Below are 18979 nucleotides of genomic sequence, written 5' to 3'. Positions count from 1 at the left end.
AACAATTGATGTTTAAGTCCCTTACTCATCTTATTTTACCTTAACCATGTGTATTTGCAGTTTAAAAAAAAGTGTCTTGAAATTTTTTGGGGCCCAGAAAAGGATTAATTCACTTTCCATTATTTCTTTATGGGGAAATAGTTTCACAATCCGATCAGCTTCCTGGAATGAATTAAAGTCGGATTCCGAGGCACCACTGTACTTTGAATTCTGTTCAACATATTCTTCAGAATTTTAAACAGTAATTCTTAGAACTGGATGTAAACTTTTTTATTGTCAACTAAATTCCATTACACTACAAAGAACAGTAAAATAATGGTACATCAAAATGCAGAAATAAACTTTGAAAGACTGCCAGAATAAATAAAATTTACTATTTTCCAAAAAAATTACTATGAAGCTTCAGTTACCCCTTCCAAGCCCCTCTTAATTCTTCTTGAAAAAGCTAGTTTCTGAGCACTTTAACAGGCACGACCACAGATACATGCAGGCAATCTCTCATATCATAAAGTAGGGATAATTAAATCTCATCATTCAACATTCAAACTGATTTATTGCCTGCAGAAGTGTTGTAGTGCACAATGAGTTTTTGCAAATCTTTGCCCTCCAGCCATTTTAAAATCATAGGCCTGCAGACACTAAAAAGATTACCATTAACTGCTTCATCTTCACAGCTGCTCTCTTGGAAGCATGTTCACTTTCAGTTTTCTTGGATATATGTAGTTTAGTAGTTAATCTGACCTAGTTTTTTGCAAATCATTTTCAAAATTCACTTGAATCACCACAATAGTAAAGATTAGAAATCAACCTCAGGTTTTAAAAGAGTCAGATTTGTATCCTAGCATCCCAAACAGTTTTTGGAATGCAACATTTTGATTTAACATATTTACTATTAACAAAGGTAAATGTCCAAAACGAAAACAAGGTCAAACTGCAGGCGTGGCCTTTTGGGTGTCAGGAAAACAAAAGAAGTTGCTTCAACCCAGTCAAGTTCAATGTTTGGATTCAAAACTTATGACTAGATTGGAATTATTCTTCACTAATCAGTTTACATGAACATTCTAAATCACATTCAAACAAGAAAGCAACATTTCACCTTGCTCACCTGCAGATCTGATAGTGAACCTCAGTATTGTCAATATGAATTGGTTCTAAAACCAGGCAACAAAAAGCTGCCACTAATCCAGCTTGAGAAAATTTAAGAACACTTACACAGGTAACAGTAAGTTTAAAATCTCCTTGAACACCTTTTGTAGCTAGAAGTCAAAAGTTTGCAAAAAAGGCTCATTATCAAAACCATACGGGACTGATTCTTCTAAAAGTCTGACATTTATGATACAATGCTGAAATTATATGCGAAGGGCTAATTCTGGAATACCAGTATTGCTCCTTTTAAAGTCATTAAAATCAAGGGAAAAGCTTTTTTGGATTTTAACAATACAGCAAAATTTTAAACAGGGAGCCACTGGTATATAAGTACAGGTAGCAAAGGTCCAATTAAGTGATGACATATCAGGGAGCACTCCAACAAACATATGCTGCAGAAAAGTGGTTGCCACTGACAAGCTGGAAACACCCTGTGCTCACAGGTGGTTAATATGGCACTGCTACAAGTCTCAGAGAAACAGCCAACTTGCAGTGTTCAAAAGGAAAGGGTACTCCGCAGAAATATGGGACAATTCAAGACACATCTGTGAATTAGAAGAAAATAAGTGTCAAATCAAGGGCAGATTAAAGGTTAAAAAGCTTCTAAATAGCACAATTTTCTATTTTAACGCAAGAGATAGAAGTTATGATTTCTTTGTTACACAGAAAGCAACGTAACAAGATTTCCCCACCAACTACCACTGAACAATATACCAAATCAACAAGGTTTTTCTTCAAGGCTTAGCTTTAAATGCTATCTAATTTTATCAGCAGGAAAAGGTTACTGTATTTAGCATTCTTTAAAAGGTTTGGAATAAACCAAATGTCTGAAATTATATTACAGATACTGTAAAATAAAAAAATGCCATTTCTTATTTTAAAAAAGGGCAGCTCAGTGGTTAGTACTGCCGCCTCAGCACCAGGGTCCCAGGTTCGATTCCAGCCTCAGGCGACTGTGTGGAGTTTGCACACATTCTCCCAGTGTCTGTGTGGGTTTCCTCCCACAGTCCAAAGATGTGCAGGTCAGGTGAACTGGTCATGCTAAATTGCACTGTTAGTTGCAGTAGTCAGAGAAATGGGGCTGGGTGGGTTACCCTTCGGAGGGTTGATATGGACTGGTTGGGCCAAAACAGCCTGTTTCCACACTGTAGGGAATCTAATTAATCATTTTTGTCTACACTAGACAAAAAGTAGTTACTTGTGGTGAAGGCCAATACAAATGCAAACTATTGAGAGCACATACCATGCACTTTGCCCTATGTAGGTGTACAGCATGCTCTTGTAAACCAATAATTCTTCTGTTAGAAGGGAAAAAAAAAAATCACAATACCAGTTTAGTTCAACAGGTTTATTTAGAGGCACGAGCTTCTGGAGCACTGCTCCTTCATCAAGTGGTTGTCAGCCACCTGATGTAGGAGCAGTGCTCCAAAAGCTTGTGCTTCTAAATAAACCTGTTGGGCAGTAACCTAGTATGGAGAGATTTTTAAACTTTGTACACCCCAGTCCAACAGCAGCACATCCAAATCCATTAAAGTTGTAATTGCAATTTTTGCATTGTGCTACTGCACTGTTTCACATTGCCAATTACATCAATATCATTCCATCAAGTAAATGGAAAGGGACACAACTGGCAACAAGCTGAACATACATAGGCACTGTCGACAAAGTTCAGACATGCTGATCATTTACAGAACTAAATTCTGCAAGGCTAGAAGTTCTGATTTAGTACACAATCACCAATATTTCTAAAATAAAGAAACAGCATCAATTTGCTTTGAACATACTTTTTTTTAAAGTAAATATATGTGGGACCTGCAGATTTAAAATAGTGCACTAGAGAAATCAGGTCTGACAGTAACTATGGAAGAGAAACAGAATTAACAATTCTGACGATTCCTTCTGAACTCCAAAGTAGTCATATTAGACTCAAAAGGTTAATTCTGCCAGGCATATTAAATTCACTATCACCATGGTCTTTCTAGAATACTGTCAAGCTTAACATTTTAAAACTTTAGCTCTCTGTCCCTAATAACTAAAGGTGTTCTGTTAAGGTGGCACATGACTGCAAACAAAACAATACAAAACTGTGGGTTTCAGCCTTGCTTTTGAGAAACATGCATTTAAAAAATTCAAAGGCATGCTACCTCAGACCACATTCAATGCATCTAAGCTGATCAGTAAAGACTGGGAGAACATGTCCCCTTAGACTAGGGGGTGGCACAAACTGAAAGATGACATTAAAAAAACTGATCTGTATACGTACAGCTTGCAGGTTGTTCTCCATATCGTCGCATTATCTGGTCATGTGTGAACTTCACAAAAGTATCATATTGTTCTGAAAAACATTCAAATCAAACGTCTCTAATAAGACTTTGTCTAACCATGCAACACATTAAAAATTTGATTAAGATTAGGATTTTGTAAATTTTACATGCCAATTGTACACTTAAAAATGAGCATGCACTGGCAAGGTATGCAGTATTCTTCCCCATTCTACCGATTTTCTCATATCAGTCCTTCATTTTGTCCATTTATATAGAGCTACAGATGAAAGATGATACCACAAATTGTAAATTGGCTACTTCCAAAAAAACTATCCACCAGCAAAATTAGTTGAACTAACACCATAATAGTACAGCAAACCTCATTAACCAGCACCTATGCAACCAGGAATGAACCAGTTGATCAAGTATTCCAGTTGAATGAGAAGTCACAATGTAAAAACACTAAGTAATAGAAACATAATGCGGTGGTATACACAACTGTTAAGTTACCTAATGCATAAAATCACTAGAATAATGCAACTTTGCCTTAAATAAAAAGTTTACTAGACAGCCTTCACTCTCCCTCAAACGATTACTCGGACATAGTGGTAATAAAGAAAATAGGTATATAAAACTGTGCTGGTTCATCCAGAGTGCCAGTTAAAACAAAGCTTGCTAAACATCTTGCTTTCAGGATGTCTTGCTCATCCGTTCAGTCAAGTCCAAGTCAAGAACCACATCAAGCAGAATAAAAGCCCAAGACCTTAAACACTTACAGAACAACCTTGATTATCTGAACGAGATGAGCAAGAAGTACTTTGTTTGGATAACAGATTGCTCGCATATGAACTGTTTTATGGTACCTTGAGATCTTGCTCAGATAATTAAGATTGTCCTGTACTCATGACTGGTTAGTACCCCTATTTTTCTTGCTCCATATTCTGATCTGCTCCCACTTCCTTTCTAACTCCTAGATGTTGTACTTCGCCATTAACAAAAACAAAAGAGTAAATTCAAATCCATTCTGTTCACCATGAAGCTATTCCATAACCACAATTCTATATTTCCCCACACTATCAAGCCTGATCCAGGAATTATTCAAAGTTAAAAATCACAAAACTAGCTTTGAGTGCTGCTCCTTCTTCAAGTGGCTGTGGAGAATAAGACCATGTTCAGAATTTATAGGAGAAAGTGAGGACTGCAGATGCTGGAGATCAGAGCTGAAAATGTGTTGCTGGAAAAGCGCAGGTCAGGCAGCATCCAGGGAACAGGAGAATCGACGTTTCGGGCATAAGCCCTACTTCAGGAACGGCTGAAGAATTTATAGCCAAAGTAGTCCGGTGTCATGGAGATGGGATACAGTAAACAATCTTAGATTAAAACTTTCATCTTTTATGATGGGATATGCTAACTACTGATCTTTGATATGTAAATTCCAGAACTTTTTAAAATTACATTCTCAAGACAGCTCAATTGTGTGTTAACAGAGTGGCTGAGCAGAAGCTCAGTATCCATGGGAACGGCCTCAACCTGGACCTTGGGTTCATGTCACTACAGGTGATCCCACTGCTCAATACACGCAGCCCCACATACTCATCCATGCAGACCCTCCTTCTCACATATGCACACATACACCCCCCACAATGACATGCACCTTCACACAACCCATCACACACTTAACCAAACTTACACTATCACATGCAATCTGTCACTCCTACATCCTCACACAAGTTTATGGGGTGAATGTTTTTGCAGAATTACATTTTATTTTGCTCAATAACTGGATGAATCCATGTAAAACTCAAACTATAGAGGATTTGTCAGTCTGACATAGCACTGGCAAGGTATGCAGAATGAGACACTGAACTTTTGCTATAAATTGTGTCTTATGATCTTATATTCCACAACCACCTGATGAAGGAGCAGCACTCTGAAAGCTAGTGCTTTCAAATAAACCTGTTGGACTATAACCTGGTAGTGATTTTTACCTTTGTACACCCCCAGTCCAATATTGGCACCTCCAAAATTGTAGACGTTTTAAAGAGGTGCCAAGACTACCACAATGTAGTTGGAAGGAATTCAGTATTTGTCTTTATATTCTTATCGGATATTGCACTTGCCCAAATGTCAACAGCCCACCCAAATTTACCTGCCAGCTTTAAGTCCAGTATTTCCTCATACTCCTCACGGATCTTCTCTTCACGCTCTTTAATCAGGCGTTCACAGATTATTCCAACTTGCCTCAAGGTGAAGAGCGGCTGATCTTTCTTTGACTGTGGTGACAATGATCCGGATGAAGTACCTGGGGTTTAAAAGAAAAACATAAAAAAAGTTAATACAAGCCTTGTTGTTTTAAGTGGAGAAGCTGAAAGTGCTCAAAATCAGTTAGCAGCCAACAAGAGTGAACATTTCCCCACTTACTAGTTTCCATTATCTTTCCACACTGCTCCTATTGACAAGTGATTATAGGGCCAAAGCTAATTCCCAAAGCAGCAGAGCATAATGATGTCTAGCTCTCCACTGCAATCTGCCACTTATCCCAGAAGCTTGTGGTATTCTGCTGAGGGGACAATAAAATGCCAATTGCATTGAGTGTTGTTAGGACTATATTTAATTATTCATAATCAAACAATCCAATGTACTTCACAGAAGCAATAAAGTATTGCTACATTAGGAGATACACCTTGTTTAGCTATAAAGCACATTTCGTTAGCTAGAATTAACCAATGTAACTGACAAATTGAGGACACTGCTTCTAAAGCACAAACTTTTAAAACATGTTGGCTGTAATGCGATTACATCAACAATAAGCACTGTTTCTGAAGTGCGATACTTCTATAATGCAAAGTTGCATAAGAACTACCTGTACTAGCTCAATGAAAAATTTGTCAAGTAGAGAATGTTCTTAAAGAAAGAAACCAATGTTATGATTTGGAGGTGTAGGGAGAGAATTCAAGAGATTGGAGCCTTGGCACCTGAAGGCACAGCCCTCAAAATGCCTGGGAATCCAAATAAGGCCATCGTTAGAGGATCACACCTCTCAGAATCTTGAGATCTGAAGATTAAAGGAATTCAGGAAGTAGGAGCAGATACAGTACAAGAGCTATTACTAGGGAAAAAAAATGCTAAGTAACCTAATAGGACTAAAGACCATCAACCTGATCAGATGAGTTTAAAAGGAAGCTACTAGAGACAATGGATGCATAGGTTGTAGTCTCCTAAAAGATTGTTAAGTCCCAGATGATTGGAAAACTGCCAACATAACACCTTTTTAAAAAAAAAGACAAAAAAAAAGGCCAAAAAACATGAGAATATAATGAGCAGAACATTTAGAAAAGCATGGACATACAGCACAGAAACAGGCGCTTCAGTCTAGCCAGTCCATGCCTAACAATCCCAAACTAAATTAGTCCCAACTGCCTGCACCTGGCCCAAAGCCCTCCAAAACCTTTATGTACCAAGCATTTTTCAAATGGTTTAACTATGCCCACATCCTCCTCCACCTCAGGAAGTTCATTCCACATGAACTTGTCAAACATTTGCCCCATATCTTTAAAATTCCCTCCTCTCACCTTAAAAGTATGCCCTAGTCTTGAAACTCCCCCATCCTAGAGAAAATAAGATACCTACCACTAGCCTTATCTATATCCCTCATTATTTTATAATCTATAAAATCCACCTCAACTTCCTATACTCAGACCAAGCTCGTTCTAGAGAGCAGTAAACTAATGTTTTTCAGGACTGTTTCTCCATTTTGGACTGAATAATATCTGGTATCCACAGGTTTTCCTGCTTCTTTATAACTCAAAACCTTCAATTCTAAGTCTGAGATCCCACCCCAGCTTACAATCCTTCCTATAACAGGGCAATCAGACTGGACGCTATTCCACAACAGGGCCCCCAACATCCTGCACAACCTCAACATTACTTCTCAACTCCTCTACTCAAAAAGAGTGAGCAATGAAGGCACATTAACAACCCGACTACCGGTGATGTAAACTTCAAAAGAATTATGTACTAACTCCTTGGTCCCTCTGTTCTTCAACACAACCTAAAAGCTCTATTAACTGTAGAAGTCTCCCTTTTGTGCTGTACCAAAATGCAATACCTTGAACGCAGCCTGCCATTTTTCAGCTCATTGACCCTTTGATAATCTTAAACCTTTTCACCATACTATATCACCAATTTTGGTGGAGTCCACAAACTTACTAACCATGCCTTTTAAATAAAAGGATTTAGATGAGAATATAAATGACAAAAGATGACCCAGATCCAAAACCACTGGTGTCAGGCCTCCAGTCTGAAAAGCAACCTTCGACCACCACTGTCTCCTGCCATTGAGTCAATTGTGTATCCATTTGGCATCCATCCTGAATCCCATGTGACCTAACTTTACTCATTAGTCTACCATGCGGAGCCTTGTCAAAGGTTTTACTAAAGCCCAAATAACACATACTGTTCTACCCTCAATCGTTTTTGGTAATGTGCTGAAAAAACTAAAAAATGTTTGTGAAGCACAATGATCAAAGAGTCAGCATGACTTCATGAGATGAAAATAGTGCCTGATAAATTTTACTACAATTTGAACAAGCAGGATAAATAAAGATGAAGGACTGGATATAATTTTAGACATTCAGAAGGTATTTGAATAGGTACGACAAAGCTACTTCAGAAAAACAGACCATGTTGCTGGAGGTAGTATATTAGCATGGATAACAAATCAGTTATTTAAAAGATAATTGGGATAAGGACATTACAAAGTATGTAGGGCAAAAGTATGTGGGGTTTGGGAGAAAGAAGAGTGAATATTAGAGAGACCAACAGCAGAAAGATACAGAACAGGGGGATTTGAGAGTCCTTGTATATATATTATGAGAAGCTAACATCCAAGTTAAGTGGGTAAATGGGAAAGTGAATGGAACGCTGCCCTGATTTCAAAGGCAATAAGTATACAAGTAGAGATGTTTTGCTAAAACTAAACAAGGCACGAGTCAGACTACAGATGGTCTACCACTGGAGTTTTGGGCCCCTTCTCCAAGGAAAAAATATATTGATATTGTAGGCAATCCAGAGAAGGTTCACTGGGTTGATCCCATGTGTGGAAAGATTCTTCGAGAAGTCGAGTACACTGGGCATGTAGTCTTTGGAATTTAGAAGACTGAGAAGCAACCTTACTGAAACATACAAAAGGTTCTTAGGCTACTTGGCAAATACAGAGGTTGTTTCCCCTTGTGGGAGTGTCTCAAGCCAGAGGGCATAATCTCAGAATACAGGGTCACCCATTTATAACAGATGAGGACCTTCAGAAGGTAGAGAAGCAGTGGAATTCTTAATGATAGATGGCTGGGTCTTTACATATTCAAGACAGTGACGACGATCAAAGATCAGCAGCACAACCAAAATCTCAGAGCAGACTCGATATCTTAATGTCTGTCCAAATCATATTGGGAAAACTAAGTGCTTTGCTCTTTGTGACCCAGAATTTTGCTTTCATTGTTTTAACAGTTTTTTCCTGAAGTTGCCAAATCATAAATTTAGATTAATTCATTCCTCCCCCCACTCCCTACCAGATTTAAAAATAGCTTACTCTAAGTGGCACTAGGATGGATTTCTAAGTCAGTCATGAATATGGCATAGAGACACATAGTAGCATAACAAAATTGCGAAATGGAAACCTGGCTTCAAGAGGGCAAAAATGCTAACTCAGCATTAGAGTTCAGGTAGTTCTCAGACAGGACAAAGGTGTCAAGGTGTAGCATTATCAGTCAAAAAAATTACAGCTGAGGAAAATATGATGTACAAAAATTAAACAGACGTGTTGAGCTCAGAAATAAAACTAAAGAGCATACCATAAAACTCCAAATAGAAGGGAAGAGAAAAACAGATCTGTAGAAAATCTGAGTGCAAAATCAAAGTGGTAATACATTTGATGATTTCAATGACCTCACAACTGGAATATAGTGTGAAAGCACAGATGGCACAGCTCTTGAACAACATTCAAGAGACTTAAATAAGTACCCCTTTTTAAAGGGCAAACGTGTGCAAATGCACGAGTTGTGGCAAGATCGAAACAGTGATCACAATAGTTGTACTTAGCATTATGGAAAAGGAGTAGGTAAACTTTACAAAAAAAATCTTGTAGATTGAAACAAAAGCAGCAGGTTGTTGAAGGCAATGCAGACATGTCCTGTCAAAAAAAAAGGTACTTCTAAACCTAGAACACCTTACCGAATAAAAAACAGTACAAGATAAAGTCGAGAAAGCAAGCTATGGCAGTTGTAAAAAAACTGAATATGTTGAAAACCAAAGTTAGGATATGAAAAATATTAGCAGATAAAGACCAAGAAAATCTGAAGGAAGGTCACTTGATCGAAAATGTTACCTCGAGTTCTCCACAGATGCTACTAGACCTGCTGAGCTTTTCAGAAATGTTTAGGATTTTAGTTTTTAGAAAGAAATATTCTAGGTTGTTTTATTGATATTTTAAGAACAAGAGAATTTCCAAGGAAAGAATTGGGGCTTAATAGAAATGTACCCATTAACTTGAGTGAACACAGGTGCTGTGCTCAGGGTTCCTGAGTACTTTGCATCATCCCTATCCATCCTTGTGAAGATATTCTCATTAAGAGGAATGTGAAATATTGGATAAAATAAGCACAATGCGAAAGATAGTTCCTGAGGGACTGACATTCCTTGAAGAAAGAAAATCATAAGTGCCATATGGATTGCATCCCAGGCTGTTAAAGGGAAACCAGGGAGGAAATAACATGCTGAGGATAATTTTCCATTCTTCATTAGATACAGGATGTACTGTAGACTGATGGTCAAAGAACATTAAATAAATTGTACAAAAACAATGAGGGAGGGGTCAAATAATTACTAGCCTGTCAGGCTGATCTTGGTGGTGGGGCAAATCATTCATGTCAATTCTAAGACATGATAAACTTTCACTTAGAAGGACATGGATTAAATCAGGGACAGTTAACATGATTTGAAGGGAACATCACACTTTAAGGTAGTAATTGGTGGATGTTTCAGCAAATGGAAAAGTGAACTGTGGTGTGCCACCAGTAAGTGTTTGGTCCCTTGCTGTTTGTGTGTTAATATTTGAATTTCAAACTTACCAGTCACACCTCAATTTTCAGACAAGAACAACTAGCCACATGAGCAGAATAACTATCAATGATTTGGTGGAGTGAGCAGTTTTAAATGGAACTTAATGTACAGAAGTAAATGAGGTAATATCATGGGGGAAAAACAAAGCTCAGGAGTATACAATGGATAAGAGGACATTGAGGGGCTGAGGAAGTGAACTGAAAGACCTTGAAATGCATTTTCACAGGTCCTTGAAGGTGGTGAGACAGAGAGATAAGATTGTTAAAAAGCAAAACAATGCTTTCTTCCACTGCACAAAACAAAAAGGAAAAAATGGTGGATGCAGCGTTTTAATTGTGTATACCACTGTTTAGGTTGCAAGTGGAATTTCATGTACATTTCTGCTCACAACATTACAGGAAGGACATAATTGCTCTGTAGAGAAAATATCAACAAGATTCACAAGTTTGTTGGCAGGTGAAGAAAATTGCAACTTGAGGAAAGATAGAAAAACCAACTCTAGTCTATTCTTAGAACAGAATGTCATCCCGCTTTCCCCTTTCAGTTGAAGCAAAATGCTCAGTGTGGTTTTACCTCCATTTTTATTCCAGGCCCTGGAGGGAGACAGCATGACCGTTCATAGGGACGAGTTCAGTCTTCTCTGGAACAGCAGTTTCTCAATGAACTACATAGCCATTTTATAGGGAGGAGCATCCAGATAAGGCAACTACATATTGATTGGGTGACAGTTACAATCAGCAAGTGTCAATAGTAAAGATTAAACCATCTGCTGTTACACAATGAAGAACCGACTTCAGAATGAGTACTTTTCACCTTGTTAAACTGACCTCATATGCTGAATGCTTCCAATATTGTTAAATGGCTCTATACATAAGGAATGCATTTCCACCTTGTTAACCCATTACCCTTGCCTGCAGCACCCTTTGTTAAGTCATCAGATGAGACACGCTCAGCAATCTTGTAAAACAAAATTCAGAACTCAACTCTTCCCCTGCCTGCTTATGCCCTATACACATTCTCAAGAGACTGCTGAAGTGGCATTTAAGAGAACAAAGTTATGAGAGGTCTAACTAGACTAGGCAGAAACACCAGTTTCCGTACCAGACATAAATTACTGGGGAATGCCAGGGATCATTGGTGAATGGATGAGACAGGAGAAAAAAAAAGGAAAGCAAGATTTTCCTAGGATGGCAGCTGGCTGGAGCTCTCTGCCTGGTTTGGTTGTGAAGATAGAAATCCCTCAACAAATTTAAATGATGCATAGATCTGCAGGTTACTGGGTTTTAGGTGGAAGGAATTAGAATGGGCAGTTTTTTTTTGGCCAGAACAGAATGGGCTAGATGGTCACTAACAGTAAAAAAAACTTTGAACTCAACTCATGCCTTTGATTTATTCAAACATTAAAAGTTATCACATGTATTACTTTTTAGATGGTCCTCTTTCAGAATTTTAAAAAAATAATCTGCCATATTGATATGGTTAAGGATCCTATATACACTACACCTATCAGTGACATTTTGCTTTTCAAAATTAACCCAGTCAGGCAAGTTCGATACACCCCGAACCAGGTAGGATTTGAAGCTTAACCTTTCTGGCCAAGGTAGGACACTAACGTAATTCTCTACTATTTACATCCTTGTTATTGCTCACTTCTATCTTCTGAGCTGGCACATGGATATCACTAACCATCCCAGCACTTATTGCCCATCCAGTTATCCACAGGGTAGTTAGCCTGGAGCCATGCATAGGTTCAAACAGGTCCTTTAGAAAAGGACTTGAAGCAGAAAGGTTTCATTTCACAACATGGCTACATGGTCACCATTATGTCAGCTTTAAATTTCAGACTTTTAATTCATTAAAATTCCACCATCTGCCGTGGTACCCAAATCTGCGGAAAATTAGACCAGGGTTCTTGCTTACTAGCCCACTGACATTACACCAGCACCTCCTCTTAAGTTACTACTGTTAAGATCTCATGTCCTTATCCCTTCTTCAAACCCTTCTGAAATAGGTAGATTAGGAGAAAGTGAACACAGCAGATGCTGTAGGTCAGAGCTGAAGAGCGTGGTGCTGGAAAAGCACAGCCAGTCAGACAGCAGTCAAGGAGCAGGAGAATAGATGTTGAGCATAAGCCATTCATCAGGAATCCGAAATGTTATCTCTCCACCCTGGAGGCTCTCTGCCTCCATTCTGATGGAGGGCTTTTACCCGAAACATTGATTTTCCTGCTCCTCTGATGCTGCCTGACCTGTGCTTTTCCAGCACCACTGATTTAGACTCTGGTTTCCAGCAGCTGCAGTGCTCACTTTTGCTTGTTGTTCATGTTGTTCATGGACTAGAGAACAGATTTCAAAATCTGAGCTAGAGATGGGGCGACAGGAACAGATAGTTTGCAGTAAAGATGCAAATCCTGGAAGCTCTTCAAAACGATGATGTTGTCTCTATTTATTTAAATGCTTTGATTGTCTCAGCTATCAGCTTTCAAACGTGAGCAGAAGTTTTCAGAGTAGGTTGCATGATGATTGGCCCTGAAGCAACTTCAGATGCTTTTTAACTCTAAAACTTTAAAGTATCAATCAAACAGGTAAAAGGAAAACTTGTATAATTAAACACTAACAGCACACTGACATACACAGTGACCTCTTCATTTGTTTTTATTTGTGCCATCAACTAGAAACTGTGTTGAAGGCAGCTTTGTAGGGAAAATGGCAAAATTAGAGAATTCAAAGAGCATACTGGCTAGTGCAGTCATGTTTCTACATTTTGTCTACTGCAATACTCATGACATTATCCACGTCACTAACCTGTTGCATTGTCTTATCCTCTTTCAAGAACTTTCTAAATACCCTCCCACAGAATTCTACACTGACTCAACAGTCCTAGTTGTTTCATTTACAAGGATACTGGTCACAGTATTGCCCAGGTCAAGATTATCCCAATGCAGCAGCTTCCCCTTTCCACCACTATGCTAGTGTCAGAGCTGGAGGATTTGAAACCCATATTTGTTGCCCCATAGAACTAGTATTCACAGACCTCTTGTCTGAGGCAGCCTTTGCCAATGTATCAAGGCAGAGATCCAGAAGTTTCAGCATGTACAGTGCTGAGTTTAGTACTATAGCTAGTTGCTCATTCTTCTGTAGAAGAACCTCAGATCTACTTATGTAGGCAGTATCCACTTGGGTAACATTAGGATTCTTCTTCACCCATACAAAGTTGCTGAAGCCTGGTTCACTCAACCTCGACACTGGGCAAGCCACACAATCTTCAGAACTTACTCTGAAGGCTGCACAGATTAGTGTCCATAAATATCCACTCTTTCCATATTGAAAACTAGTATATAGTGGTAAGTTAATGCCACCTGGAGCATGGTACAGTGCTCAGATTTGCTCATCTTATGGCATCCTGGCTCATCCCAACAGGTTGCAAAAATCTTGCTCCCATTGGGTAAGTTTCCAAAAGCTGAAACCGCTTCACTGGCATCATCCAAATCCCTATACCTGCCTCACTTGGAAGTCACACCCTTTATCCCTAACTACAGTCCGAGCCTGTAGTACTTCACCTAAGGAGGTGACTACTGAATGGAACAAATTGCCCAAGTCAGACTTTTCCCCTCCCTAATGCATCATAGCAAAAGGTTTAACACTAGCTCTTTAAAGTGAAACCCTCAGGTTGCAAATATGGTTACTGTGGATCATAATTGTGCTCACCAGCTCCCATAATTCACCTGCCCTGCCACATTTAACTAGCATATCAAGTTTAGAAATATCACTAATTAATATACAGTTAATCAAACAATTTAAATATTACATCTTCATCTAGTTTCTGCTGTTCCAGTCTAAAGAAAAATTTAGATTTCAACTGGCTCACCAATTAATTCTTTGAGACTTCGGTTCTCATTGTCTTAGTCTTTCATGTCACTCCTGACCTTGTGAAAGACTAGAACAGCACCTCCATCCTCAGACATTTACTAACCATATTAATCCACAATTGTGAAGTTTTCCCCCCAATTAAAGTAAATTATTTTCAAACTCATTCAAAAATCAATGTTTGCGTTGCCTCCCTAACTTAATATAGCAGTTAAACAGTAATAATTGCTATACAGTGACTTGTCTTTTCACATTATTCTGTACTGCCATTAGCAGAAAAACTGGGCAAATAGGTTCAACCTGAAAAACATTTTATTGTTGAAAACTACTCTAGTGTTTATTATTCTACAAGTTAATTCAACTTGTGTGCACAGGAGCAGCTTGTAATGTCGCCCTATTTCCATGAAGTCAGTTGTAGCAGTAAACTACTGCTCATCTTAAATTATGAAGTAATATTCAAATAAAATCATGATCATTTGTAGATCTGAAATAACTGCAGTGTAAGCCAATACTAGCTGTGATGCACAAAGTTATTGCCCAGCATTCAGTTCTGCTCTATGAATTCAGACAATTAAAAAATGTATCTGCCATGTAACTTTGAAGGTATATAAAGTTGTGAAACAGCATATATTTCTTGCACAAAAGGAAACCCATTCCAAGGACAATGCTTTAAGATACCAACCCTCCAAGTCCAATTATAAATTAGTCAGTAATGGACATATTGCTTTGCATCCTGACTGCTATTTGATTCCAGTAATCATTCCAAAAATGTCAACTGCTGAAGCATACAGATAACAGTTGTTTTGTTTAACCACTACAGTAAACTCCATTAGTAATGTAGACCTTAACTAGGAACCTGGATTTCCACACTGAAGACTGCACATACCTTGCAAAGCTGGTCCATTTAAAATTGGAACATGAGTCTGTGTATCACTTGAACAACTTCCCTCAGTTTGATGCAGGAAGCTTTCTAAATGCCTCCTCTTCTGAATGCGTTTGTACTCTTGTTTTATGTTGTAGAGAATTTGCTCTGGAAGAAAAACACAAGGTCTTTACAACTGAAAGAAGCACTTTAAAGCACGTTGCATTCAAGCAAATCAGAGGTTCTGTCAGCAAACGATGTAATGCCTTGAGACTCAAAAGCTTTTACTGTTGTGAAGCATATCATCTGTTTAAAAAAAAAAGGTTTATCCAGTTTGCTTCAGATAATTGCATATGACACTATTAATGGTGCAATTAAATCCCCAAAATTATGCAAAACATACCTTATATTGATAGATCAATTTGTCCAATTTTGAGTGTGAAGATAAAGTAATTCAATACAATGCTGAAAATGTGTTGCTGGAAAAGCACAGGTCAGGCAGCATCCAAGGAGGAGAATTGACATTGAGCATGAGCCCCCACGTCGATTCTCCTGCTCCTTGGATGCTGCCTGACCTGCTGTGTTTTTCCAGCAACACATTTTCAGCTCTGATCTCCAGCATCTGCAGTCCTCACTTTCTCCTAGAGCATTCAATACAATGTCAACGCCCTGCCTCCTTTATTATTCCTGAAGAAGGGCTTATGCCCGAAACGTCGATTCTCCTGTTCCCTGGATGCTGTCTGGCCTGCTGTGCTTTTCCAGCAACACATTTCCAGCTCCTTTATTATTCCCCAAGCTAGAGAGATGTTGTCTCTTATGTAACTGAACAAAAGAGATACCTTTAAAAAAGGTCAGTCACCTTCATACTCAAATGGTGAAAAAGGGAAGTCACAATCAAATGTTTCCCTGGTGTCTGCTGTAACCAGTCAATAATGATCCTTCTACAAAGTAGAATTTAAAAGCTTTCTTACATGAAGAGATTTGATCAAAAATGAAAAAAAAAATATGACCACATTTTACATTGCAGTCACATTCCTGCCTATCAATCATGACCCTGTTGCAGACAAGTATCTATAGCTACAGACAGAGCTGCTTTTAATATCGTGTTTACTAATGCCTTAGATATAGAACGCATTACAAGTACAATCAATTGTAATACTAATGCAAGCTGTCCAACAGTTTCAGCAAAGATTGTAGGCTGCTTGTATGACTTTCAATCCAATTCGCCAAATTTTTCTTGCTGCTTCATTTAGCACTTAGATTTGGAAGGTTGGGGCACATGCCCTGACACTAATTCACGAAGAGAAATAAAAGCATAAGCCCAGGCCTCTTGATCATTTGTCAGTATACCCATTGGAAATGTAGATCAACAAGCAAATTGAGGATCAGCTTGTTCATGACGCTTTCTGCAAGGAGTTATCTACTGGAACTCAAGCTGACAGATGAATGGTCACATGAGTATTGCTCCAAATAACATCCGTTGTTCATAGCAAAATTAGAACAAGGTACGCATTAATAGTATGATTGAAACAGATGACAACTTTGGATGGGCATTTTGAAAGCTATAAAAGTGCATGCAACTGAATTTCACTTATTTGGCAGTAATGGAAAATGTAAACAGACCACACACCAAAGATAGATCTCAATGATCAAATAAGTGCTAACATACACATACAGTGCAGGCAAGAAATGGGAGTTAAATAGTTTATTTTTAAAACCACTGTCCTTCACAACACTTTGTAACATGTTCCCAGCCAGAACTGAAGGAGTGTGGAGAAGAGATAAGTAAAACTTTTGGATGACCAATATGGATCAGTGGCAGATGAAATTCAACTCTGTACAAGTGCGAGGTGACTCACTTTAGAATTGGAACTCAATGAATGGCAGGACACAAAGGAAATTCAAAAGGGAGAATGGAAGCTTGGGTGCTTGTCCACACCGGCCCGAAGGCACAGGGAAGGTTAATAAGGTTAGTTAAGGGCAGCAGTTAGTTAACAGTTGTGGTATAGATTTATAAGAGCTGGGAGATTATGTTGGGGCAGTACAGAATTTCTGTTAGGCCACAGCTTAAACACTGTGTACAGTTCTGATCATCTCACTATAGGATGTATTGCACAGGTGGTGGTGGTTCACTAGGATGGGCCGGAGTATTTTAGCCATAGAGACACTGGTTAGCCTCAGGTTATTCTCGTTTGCATGGAGAAGGCAGAGGGAAAACACAACTGAGGTGCATATGATTATATGGGGCATGGACATGATGGATAAACAGCAGCTGTTCCACTTAGCTGAAGGGTCAATAATGAACTGAGGGGCATAGGTTTAAAGTGAAGGGCAAGAAATTGAGGGAATGCCAGGCAACATTTCTGGTTGAGCAGTTGAAGTGTCATAATTTAAAAAAAAAAGGTTAAATGATGAAAAATGGGATTAGTGTAATTAGGTTGGGCAGACAATTAGGCTAAAGGACCTCTTGTGCTATTTAGCAATGATCATTATCAATCCATCACATCAAATGAAATTTGAATTCAATACAAATCTAGAATTAAATGTTGGCTCAATGTCTAAGCTAGCCACTCTTAAATTGTAATAGTTAAGATTGTGAACCATTTGGTTCACTATTGTCCATCAGGAAAGTAAATCCACAATCCTTATAGAATCTGGTCTACATAAAAACACTGGAACAAAAGCAATGTGATCAACTTTTAACTACCTTCTTAGCAACTGGGGGTCGGGCAATAAACACTGGCAACGATACCCACATCCTTTGAAGGAATTAAAAGGAGACATCACAGGGTTAAAGTACAGGCAACCCATCTAACAAATTTGATGAGTGCTTGACTGGATAAAAAAGTTTTCAAAACAAACATCTGACAACAGAACAAAAGGTCTGGGTTTCACTTTCACTAACGCAGAATTTTCCCAGTTACCCAATGCTGCTACCCGAGCAACCAGGGATTAACTAGGAGGGTAAATTATGGATTTAGTCAATCCTCAATTTAAAAAGCACATTATACCACTTGTGTTGCAAAATAAAGAGAGCTAATGAGTAAAAAATTTGAAGTGAATATTGGAGTTACATTTAAATATTCTAGTTGTTAATTGAACACTTTAATTTCTATCAAGTCATTGCACATTAAGATGGGGAAAGTTTAAACTAACAAGGTACTGAAACAAAAAATTCATGACAAAATGGCTGTCAAGAGCTTCACCACAAGAAACTAGTCTTAATAAATAGGTAAAAAAGTAATCAACTTAACTTTGATAAATTTAGCACATTTCCTTATTTGGAAATTAAGGAGTCCTGACCTTCTACAATACAGATCTGCATTCACACTGTAAATGATTAGATATTTAAGCAAGTTTTTCAAAATTTGCAGAACACACCCTTAAAGTAAATGGTCTGAAAGGTAGTTACACAAGCTTCATACATCATTTCCTTTCTGGCTTAAGGTTAGATGTTCAGCGAGACTCAATTTTAATACCAAATTGAAGCAGGGAAAAACAATTCACTCAATGAGAAACACACTGCTTTCACTGCAGTCTCTAGGACAAATGGTCAATCCCTTTGAGAAAGCCATTACATCTTCTGCTAATCTCAGGCATAGATCAATCCAAATTGAAGCAGGGAAAAACAATTCACTCAATGAGAAACACACTGCTTTCACTGCAGTCTCTAGGACAAATGGTCAATCCCTTTGAGAAAGCCATTACATCTTCTGCTAATCTCA

The 18979-nt window shown here is 38.4% G+C and overlaps 1 protein-coding gene across 1 annotated transcript in view; it reads right to left on the bottom strand.

Annotated features, from left to right (window-relative positions):
• Positions 1-255: 255 nt before the first annotated feature.
• Positions 256-18979, bottom strand: part of akirin2 (akirin 2) — a 22806-nt gene continuing 4082 nt past the window's right edge. The window contains exons 2-5 of the mRNA XM_043686883.1: positions 15279-15422; positions 5560-5712; positions 3410-3481; positions 256-1691 (exon numbers count right to left, since the gene is read on the bottom strand). Coding sequence (XP_043542818.1) covers positions 1681-1691; positions 3410-3481; positions 5560-5712; positions 15279-15422 — 380 coding nt within the window. The 3' untranslated portion in view covers positions 256-1680. The remainder of the gene's footprint in view (positions 1692-3409; positions 3482-5559; positions 5713-15278; positions 15423-18979) is intronic.

Source organism: Chiloscyllium plagiosum, chromosome 3, assembly GCF_004010195.1.
Source record: "Chiloscyllium plagiosum isolate BGI_BamShark_2017 chromosome 3, ASM401019v2, whole genome shotgun sequence".
Classification (NCBI taxonomy): domain Eukaryota; kingdom Metazoa; phylum Chordata; class Chondrichthyes; order Orectolobiformes; family Hemiscylliidae; genus Chiloscyllium; species Chiloscyllium plagiosum.
This window is presented reverse-complemented; position numbering and strand designations above follow the sequence as displayed.